The sequence below is a fragment of the Merops nubicus genome, unplaced genomic scaffold (assembly GCF_000691845.1).
Source record: "Merops nubicus isolate BGI_N331 unplaced genomic scaffold, ASM69184v1 scaffold34575, whole genome shotgun sequence".
Lineage (NCBI taxonomy): Eukaryota > Metazoa > Chordata > Aves > Coraciiformes > Meropidae > Merops > Merops nubicus.
Genome location: NW_008612240.1, coordinates 20,053 through 30,282, shown reverse-complemented (window position 1 = coordinate 30,282; position 10,230 = coordinate 20,053). Strand labels below are relative to the sequence as shown.

General features: G+C 37.0%; 1 protein-coding gene across 1 annotated transcript in view; it reads left to right on the top strand.

Annotated features, from left to right (window-relative positions):
* Positions 1–9,141, top strand: part of LOC103774107 (teneurin-2-like) — a gene marked incomplete at its 5' end in the record, with an annotated part of 29,270 nt that extends 20,129 nt beyond the window's left edge. Inside the window, 3 exons of the mRNA XM_008941487.1 lie at positions 1,704–1,898; positions 7,207–7,407; positions 8,855–9,141. Coding sequence (XP_008939735.1) covers positions 1,704–1,898; positions 7,207–7,407; positions 8,855–9,141 — 683 coding nt within the window. The remainder of the gene's footprint in view (positions 1–1,703; positions 1,899–7,206; positions 7,408–8,854) is intronic.
* Positions 9,142–10,230: the final 1,089 nt, after the last annotated feature.

The window sequence follows — 10,230 nt, the reverse complement described above, 5'->3', positions numbered from 1 at the left end:
GGGTTCATCAGACTTAACTCTGAAACCAGCTGCAAAAAGCAAAACTGATAGAACTTTAGCATAAACTTTTCCCACAGAACTCAGTAAAGCACTTCTGAACATGGGTCACATCTGAAATCTTGAAACTGCTGCTGGAAAATGTATTTTATTCAGAGTTATATTCATTTTTTGAGTGAGGAAGAAAAAGATTAAACAGGACTCATAGTAAGAGAGAACATCAGGAATGAAGTGGAATGAAGGCCTGTTGCTACCAAAGGATGGACAATATTGCTCTTAAGACAGAGGGGTAGCAAACCTTAAATTTTAGCTAACACCTTAGGTTACAAATCTGAATATATCTTTTTTTCTGACATTTTTTTTCCCATTTCAAATAAGAAAATTCATGAACAAATCTATTCTGAAATGTGCTTCTGCAGCAGATCGATGGGACAGCTGAGATTAATAAGGGTTACAGGACTCAACAATGGAGAAGTCGTATAACTGGACAATTACACATTTCTTTGTAGGAAATCTATTACTTGGGTTCTTCTTGATCATTCTAGTTAAAGGGATAGTAGAAGCAAGATGACATTAGGACCTTTTAATGATTAATAGTAGCTTTTGAGTATGTTTTTGGCACTGTAAAACTAGCTGTTAGTTTCTAATTACTTTGAAGAGTGAAAAGACAGGGAAATACTTTTCTCTCCGTATCAAACTGCATCAGTGAGAAGAGCACAAAAGCGTACCTTTTCTCTCAAAGATTCATTACTCCCATTTTCTGTTATTCCTCTGTTGTTTTTTTCCATTTCCCTGGCTGGTGACCACACATTCAGTCTTTGGCAGGCATGTGAGGTCACGGATTGCCGTGTTCACATGGGAGACGTGGGTGTCTAGAAGTGGGATTATGCCTTGCTGTAACATTGATGTGCAACTGGCTTTTAATAAACCTCTTGTTCCCTTCCATTGCTCTGCCTGTGTACAACATCTGATTCCTGGCATCCAAGACCTGCTGACTATCTTTATTATTCACAGGCTTCCCTTCATTTGCATAAATGAATATTTGCTCAGAATGTGCCTTACCCCCTTAATAAGACAGGAGGGAGGGATAAGGGTTAATGGTGCTTTCTTGCCAGTACATGCAGGGTAAGAGCAGTCACTCTGGAATTTGGGAAAGCAAGGTTCAGCAAAGATACTAGTGGCAAGGTGCACTTGTTGTAAATGAAAGCTTGTGTTATTCCTGTGATCAAGATTCTTACACTTAAAAAAAAAAAAAAAAAAAAAAAAAAAAAAAAAGAGGTCATTACATTTAAAAAGTGTTATGGAAGAAGAAAGATGCTATAAAATAAGATGTTCTGGGAACTGAATGTTTTGTATTCTGCTATCTATGAAAATTGGATTTCACCTAGTGGAACAAAGCAGAGTAATGTCAGACTCAAATCTGTTCACGTTACCTCATTAGTTATCCCAAGCATCTTCAGCAGTGTATAAAGCATGGTGGTTGTATCCTCACAGTGCCCAACACAGGCGTCTTTGTTAAATAGTAATCAATTATTTCTTTGAGAAATGAGAACTGAACTGCAACAAATTATCTTAGACTTTTTTTCCCCCCAGTAAATTAATTTATTTGAATATATGTGGAAGTATTTGGTAGTGGATCTTAGTGCACTTGTACATGAATATATGTGTGACCCTGTATGCTGTTTTTCTTTTCTTCAATTTTCCAGCTGCCTGCCCGGTTCTGTGCAGTGGCAATGGTCAGTACTCCAAAGGCACCTGCTTATGCTACAGTGGCTGGAAAGGTCCAGAATGTGATGTACCCATCAGCCAGTGTATTGATCCCTCATGTGGAGGTCATGGTTCCTGCATTGAAGGGAACTGTGTCTGTTCTGTTGGCTATAAAGGAGAAAACTGTGAAGAAGGTAGGACATTTTATATGTTGTGAGTTTTTCTAGGTTTTGGAACTATTTAATGGGTAGAAGAAAATGAAAGAACAGAATAAAATTTTACATGTGAAACTATTGTAGGAGATTATTATAAAGTGGGGTAAAAACATAGTCCACAATTTTAATAATCTATCATAGTTCAGACAAAACTTCTGGTCTTTTGTGTACATTGTTCTGCAGTATTAGGAATATCTGCCAGAAGGAAACCTGAATAATTTCTTTGCTGAAGATTAATATTTTCTTATGGATTATATTTATTGAACAATTTAGATGTGTAATGCAGAGGAGAAAGGAGCAGCGGTAGACAAAATTGTATAGCTGCAGCTCTACACAAAGCAAACATAGCAGTAATTAAGACAGAAGTTGATGAAACAAATGTGAAAGACTTAGGTGTCTGTAGTACCTACAGACTGAACATAGGGCAAATTATTCCTATTAGCTGCAATCACATGGAATTAAAGGTAGATGGTGCACACAATAACTGTCCTCTAAGTGCAAAAAAGCTCATGTTGAAAGTGTCCAATTCCCTGTGAACACAGAATGAACAAATTTAACAAAATAACCCATGCTAAATGTGGTCATGAGTTTATGATCCAACTGGTTTTAGTCACTGTTTTCTGTTAGAATGCACAACATAAATTGGACTGCTTTTAAGATATATTAGTATGGTTTTAAAAGGGACTTTAACTCCCCAGATGATTGTTAAATAGACAGTTCAACATGCCTTTGTCCATCCTCAGAGCAGTAATAGTGCAAGCTCCTTTATCATGACATTCCAGAGTTTATTAATTCCCCAAAAGGAGGAGCATTTTGAGGGCTAGAGTGTTAGAACTTGGAGCTTCACTGGTTTAGGGCTAAAAATTCCCTGTGCAGTATCCTGAGTGGGATGCAGAGCTGTCTGCCACATGTATCAATTTTTTATCTCTTACCCTATAGTAAGCATCTGTTTCTCCCATCAGAAAACAAAGGGAAGAAAAACCTGTGGGGATCTAAACCACTAAGGGGTTTATTCTGTGAGCATGGACAGCAGTCATAGCCCTTAGGACAAGATCTTGCATTAGTCTGAGTGAACTTACTTTGCTGAAAGCATAAAAAAACCCAACCAAACAAACAAGGATCCTTACTAGTGGGACTACCAACACTGCAGCTGTTTGCTCAGTTTGTTCCTGTTATGTCCTTCCAGGAAGGCTTCACAACAGTGCTTATTAAAGTTCTAATCCAGAACACTGTTGGTAGAATTTTTCCATTGTTTTTAATGGGTTGCATCTTATGCAGTATCTAGAAAACTCTGTAATGTCCTTTTTAACTGCTGGAATTGATAGCTCTCAGTTTACACTGGGTGTATGATCACAGGAAATATTTTTAAATTATCTGAAATCCCTTGCTATAGTTAACATTCTCATTGAAATCAAAGAAAGAAAAGACTATCCGGCATGATGTACAACATCCAGTCTATTCCCCAGGAATGCAGAAACTCTTTTAGGGTACTAACTGCAGTTGTTTGCTTAATCGAATTAAGTTATATAAATTTCGTCATGTTTTGTGTTGTCATAGAAATGTTCATGTTATTAGAAGGATGATGGTAGGTGCTCTGAAATTATCTTTCTTTCATGTGATTCTGTCCTGATTTCGCTGGGAGGAACAGCCTTTGGTAGGGCTTAATTCAGCTTAACCTGCCTATTCAACTAACCTACCATTTCAACCTTTGAAATAGTTGAAACAAACATGTCACCAACTGCAGAGAAATTTATAGGGCAAGCCAGTGCATCTCTTTTTGCAGAGGTGTTAATGTGAACACCATTCAGAGTTGAAAATGCTACAAAACATTGTGAGTCAACAAAGGTTTTTGAGGAGGTGAGTTACTGTGGGAGGTGAAAGGATACACACTGCGGTGCTTGAAAAGATAAGTTTTTTCCTAAAAAGATAATGTATTACAAAGGCAAGAGGAAATGACTGCAAAATTGGAAGGGGTTAAGAACCTGACAAATAAGGTTAAAATAACGTTTTGCGTACATCTTTAGGGTATAAATAAGTAAATAAATTAATTTACAAATAAGTAAAAAAAAAAATCATGTTTCTCTCTAAATACTCTAAAAATTCCATTTCTTCTGTATGTATTTATCACATTAATTTAAGAGCTGTGGAGGAAAGGGTATAATGTGAAGTAGTATCTCTCCAGTTGCTGGTAGTCATCTGATCATATTTAAAGCTTTTGCATTAATTAAAATTCTACCATTCTAATGACAGAATGATACAAATAAATATAACAGTATTTCTATATAATAAATGAAATCTCCTCTATTGATTTGAACTTCCAAAACAAAATGCAAAGGTTGATTCATTTGCCATTTTCCAACTAGGATATTAAATGAGAACAAGTGGATCAGCATTTTTTTCTCCTCCTTAGCTTTTTATTTCTGATATTCATCATGGTCATATGGTTCTAACAATTTACCTGAAATGAAAGTGGCAAAGAAATCAATATTTGTGATGCACAATTTTTGCAGCATAAACACTGTTGTTCTATTAACAAATTTGCGCACAAGATGAAGTGGGATATTTGTCAGGTTTCATTCACTCTGGTTTGGGGGGAGAAAAGCGAAATTGCCAAATTAGGTTAAGTTAAGGGTGGTTTTCCTGTCACTTTCATGGCCGAGTCATTTTTCAATGACATTTAACTTTGTAAGTGTAATTCATGGCTCTTTGGGGGCTTTATGGTACATATTGTTCAGAAAACTCCTTGACCTCCTTTTTTGTCCTTAGGGATATAAATTGCTTTCAGTACCTTTTTTGTCAAATCTACAGAGAGCCCAATACTAAATGAGCTCTAATGATCTGAGCTGCCAAGGGGCTATGAGTTCTAAGTCTAACGTACCTACTTGCTAAGGCGCATTCTCCTTTGTTTAAACACCAAAGAAGCTCCATTTATAAATCCTTATTAAATACCATTTTAAACCCTTCTAAAGACTCAGGGCCAGAACCTTTGCAGCGTCAGTCAGTGCAGTTCTATTGCAGGTAATCATGCTATGCTAATTTTAGCAGCTGAGGATCTGGCCCAAGATGATAACTAAGAGCATGTATTGAACTAGAACAAGATTAGAGTTCAAAGTAAAAACTCTCTTCAGTTTAAGCCTCGAAAGCCATTACTTGCCCATATGATAGAACAAAACAGCTATAAAGTATATTTGCCTAGAACAAAGGAGAAAGGTGGTTAGTGTGTTATTCTATAAAACAAGGGAGATTGGGAGCTTTGGGGTATTGATGGGCTTATTCCGTGGAAGTAAGTCTCAGCTGCATGAATACTGCAATTCAGGATCGAGGAAGGAAAATTTATGTAGCAGAAGGTGGAGTTTTTCATATGCTCCACATCACTTTCAGTAGTACTTTCACTGGACCAGGAAGATGATGCCTTTCTGACATGGAGAATACGTTAGGACTTGGCAGGACAGCTAACTTTAGGTGGTACTGCCATGTACAGTGTTACACACGTATTACCCTTTCAAATTTTTCAGCAATTGTGTAAAAAAAAGAGAATAGACTAAATTTAGGGGGGAAAAGTAACCTTCAGCCTAAAAGGAAATGGACCTGAATTTTTGTGTTCTTTATTTCTTTATTGAATCAGATTGCATCTGACAGGTTGAACAGAAATACTATGAAAGACATATTCTAAACTTTGGACAGTTTCTAATTTTGTAAAGCATCAAGAAAGAAAAATGGTAAAGGTTAAGTATTCTGGACTAAACAGTTTCTGAATTAATCAAATCTTGTCTGAGCTGAACCACAAAACAATCTCAGTTTACCTATAAATATAAAATAACATTATAATATTTTCATGTCCAGTTAAATAAGCATTAAATCTTAAAAAACAACCACCACCAAACCTATAGCCAGTCATCATTAAAATTAAAATCTGATGTGAGATTTTATTGTCATTTATTCCTGTACTACTGTAATCTGAATTAAAATCAAAACTATTCTAAAAACTCATGTAATTGCACCTGTAAATGTGTCTGACTCAATCCTCTGTTCTATCAAATCTATATATTCTACTTTAAATGTTCTGCAACTACATAAAATAATTTGACAAGACTCTGTGTTTATAGAAATTTGAAAGATCAGGTATTGTTCACATAAGGTAGGGTGAAAATGTCTCTGCCTTAATTTAGAAGGATCAGTTTGGAAAAGATGAGAAAGAAATCACTTTCATTATAAACTCAGATCTTCCTGGAACTGTGAGAGAGAATGCCAATCATTCTTGGTCCTTCTGTTGTGAGCTAATATATACCAGTAATGAGATGAATTAATTTTATTTAGGACATGAATTTGACCTTGGCCCTCAATTCTAAAGCAAAAGACAGTTGGTAAAGTCTCCGTGTTGCTATTTGCAGTGATCATGGTGTACATAAGACAAATTCACGATACAAGATAAAAATCTGGAAAACAGTAATGTTGCTGATAGAGTTTGTTTGTAAGACAGCTCATAACATTCCTTTATTGAAACAGCAACTGAAATTTCATTAGATGATTTTCTATCATCACTTTCTTATTCTGTTTCTGAATTGAGAAAAGGTGAAATCCCTATCTATAGCTGTTTTTCTTTCTCTAACAGGAATTATCTGCTGGTTAGAATACAGGCTGAAGTAACTAGAACTCTCAGTTTTGCAGCCCAGCTACTAATAGACTATGAATCAAATGTTCAGAAGTGCCTGAATAATTTAGTAGTCTAAACAAAGCAGAAAGCCTCTGATATCTTGACTTCTAGATACTTAAAATAGATTTTTACAATGTTATTCTCACAATGATCTAGCATGTCAATAGTAAAATTAGCAGTACTGATGAAGATACTCTAAAGAAAAATATCCTTTTAAAAGCGGAATTTACTTGGATTTTGGTTGTGGGTTTTTTTAATATTTATATTTAAATATAGTACATGAGTGATTGGAACTTGAATGTATTTCAAAAGAAATGTCCCAGGGTGAAGGCTTATTTGTGGAACTCTTACTATATACATTCAAATATTATTTTTAAGTCTTTGTTCTTCTTCACTACAGCATCCTGCAGTAGGTTCAGTCACACCCTCTTTTATATGGAGCTAATGTAAAACACAAATTACTTCACATTTTCTCACTCTCAGACCAGGTGTCAATGTGATTTAGAGAACTACATCATTTTGCTCTATGTATCACAGTGGTAGAAACTTCTCAGAGCATGCGCCTACATTTTTCCCAAGCATCACGTTGTGTGAACTGACTTTTCTCTACATTGTTTTTGTTTTCCTCTGTAGTTGATTGCTTAGATCCAACGTGCTCCAGCCACGGAGTCTGTGTGAATGGAGAATGTCTCTGCAGCCCGGGCTGGGGTGGAATAAATTGTGAGCTTCCCAGAGCCCAGTGTCCTGACCAGTGTAGTGGGCATGGTACCTACCTGTCTGACACGGGTCTTTGTAGCTGTGATCCCAACTGGATGGGTCCCGACTGCTCCGTTGGTAAGAAAAATATCTTTTTTTATCATTTTGCAACAGTGTTCCACTTTTGTTAAAATGTTCATATCTGTGGCAAGTTTGAAATTAAAATAATTTAGAAGATTGTCTTTGGAACATGTTTGCTCCTGTTTAGTTTTGCTGGGAAGAAGTGTGTTAATACAGACTCTAGATATTACTAGTTATTTTTATGACATTCTTAATTTAAGACTATCAGCTGGAAGATGAGAGGTCCAGGTTAGGAGTTTTTATTTCTTTCTAAGACTGACCCACATTTGGACTGAAACATCTGTTTCACAACTATAAATTAAAACTTTCATTATTTACAAATATGTTTATAACATTTGAGGAATGGAAGACATTACAGTTAAGTATGTCCTGAGGATTTACTGCGTATCAAAATGCTACTCATTTATGAAAAACATCACAAACCAGAAAAATCTCTTTTCAAATAAAGAGTATTTGTCCCTTTTCAATTGTTCATGGAGCATTATAAAAAATTATTTTAGGGCAAGAGACACTAAAAAAGCAGGCACACTTGATTATTCTAACAGAAGGTGATGAAGAAAAAAAAAAAAACAAAACAGTTTTGGCAAGACAGCAAATGTTCTATTTGTGGGGGGAAAGTACTGGGGATTTTGCATTTATATTGTGAGCTGAGCCTTAAGACAGAGCTGTAGGCCATAAGTAAGTCTCTCAAAATAATGTGTACAGTTTTCACATGTAATCAGTTATTTTTTAAGATTAATGACTCAGAATACCCCAGCAGTGAAATGAATATAATTTCTTTTTTTCCTGTTTCATGCATCAGCAGCCAGAAAAATTCATGAATGAGAGTTTTGCTGTTGATCACTTTGATAATGCATGAGGCAAAAGACAGCTCTGCTTTTCTACAGCTTCAGCTGGCAAAGAGCAGGAGAATCTTTGGAGTGAGACAGCAGATGAGTGACCATCTTAGTAGTACAATTGCAAAATCTCTTGAAAGTGTCTTTTACCTATCACTCCTAGAGCCTAAGTGACCCTGAATTGTCACCATTCTCTGCTGAATGAGTTTTAGATGAGTTTCAGGCTTTTTCTTAGCAAATCAATGTCTCTATCAAAATCACCAGAGGTCCAGGTTTGCGCTACTTGCTCCCCTTATTCACTGCAGACAGGTGTTGAGGAAGCTACCTCTGAAACTTGTGTCTGAATAGAGGACACAGCTCTACAGCAGTCTGTCCAGCATACATTAGCAACTGATTTTTTTAAACAGCTTTTTAATGTAATTTGATATGTTTTTAAGCAAAAGGTAAATGCCAGGTTTGATCAGAATATGAACGTGCCAGCTTTTGAGAGCGTATGGTTTCCAGCCAGAGCTGTTCTACTCACGCATTCCTTCATGACCAGGTTGCTGCTTCTGCCCCACAACCACAGCCGTGAGCTCGCTCTAATCTTTACTCTTTTCTTCTCCCAGAAGTGTGCTCTGTAGACTGTGGCACTCACGGGGTGTGCATTGGCGGAGCATGTCGCTGTGAAGAAGGGTGGACAGGCGTGGCCTGTGACCAGCGTGTGTGTCATCCCCGGTGTACGGAGCACGGAACTTGTAAAGATGGGAAATGTGAATGCAGAGAGGGCTGGAATGGGGAGCACTGCACCATTGGTAGGCAAACGACAGGCACCGAAACAGGCACATATTGCTTTCTTTTCATAAATCGTAGAGACATAGTTACTGTTGTGTACTGTAATAGGCTGTTCCTTTAAGGACCCTAGTGCTTTCAAATATTATCCCTGACTCAGAATGTGTTGGGTGAAATGCAGATGAGCTCTTGGAATCATTTAAAGCCAGTTAGAAACTGTTTTGGAGAGGAAAAAAATACCCAGAACGAATTCCACAGAAAATGAACATTAGTAAGTAAAGATGTAACAAATGGTCCATCACAGTGTCGCCTGAGCCAAGATTTTCAAACTTAACTAAACATTCCTTTGTGTGAATGGCATCTTTTTTAATTTCCTGGTCTGATGCATCAGTGCTCTCCTGCTATTATTCATCACATCTGCAAGACATCACCACCATCACCACGCAGAGCAGGGGTCAAGTTGTGGAGAAATAAGTGTTCATGGCGTTACAGAAATAGCTCCCTAGCATTCTCCTGTGCTGTGCTGTGACAGTGGGCATGGTGTTTGCCTATAGAGGATCCCAGCATGGGGGGCCCTGTTGGCACTGCAGCATGCTGCTGTCCCCTTCCTTAATAGTCTGCTGCTCAGTACAGCATTGGCATCACGCGGAGTGCCGTGACTAACACGATTGCATCTCAGCTGTGCTCTATCAGCCTGGGAAGTTCAAAAAGGTTATACTTACACAAAGCAATGAAGTTCTATCCTCTCAATCACCGTGCTTGAAAATTTATTCTGGAGAGGAATTAGTTGTTTCAAAATGAAGTTCTTTAGGCTGTCTCTACAAGCAATCAAGTAGTGTATTTGGGTTATTTTGTAAAGTTACAGAAAACAAAGGGAAAAAGTTATTTTCTCTGTGCTATAATAAAAAGTGGTAAATTCTGAGTGATCATAGATCTTCTGAGAAGTCTGAGGAAAATTTCTCCAAAGAATTTTTGGAGGAATGCAAGTCATATCTTAAAAGAAATGTAGTGAGTCCAAATCCAAGGTCATACTGTTTTAATTATCTTAAAGTGGTAAATTTAACAAAGAAAAGGAGTAGGTCAATTGAGATTTTCATGGCAATCAGGGACCCTAATGGAACAGTCCTGTTACAAGTGAATTGTTATTTCTTTACTTAAAAGTATGGTGAGATTCTTGCATCCTTCAAGCTGTTTTTCTTTTTCATTCCCCTCT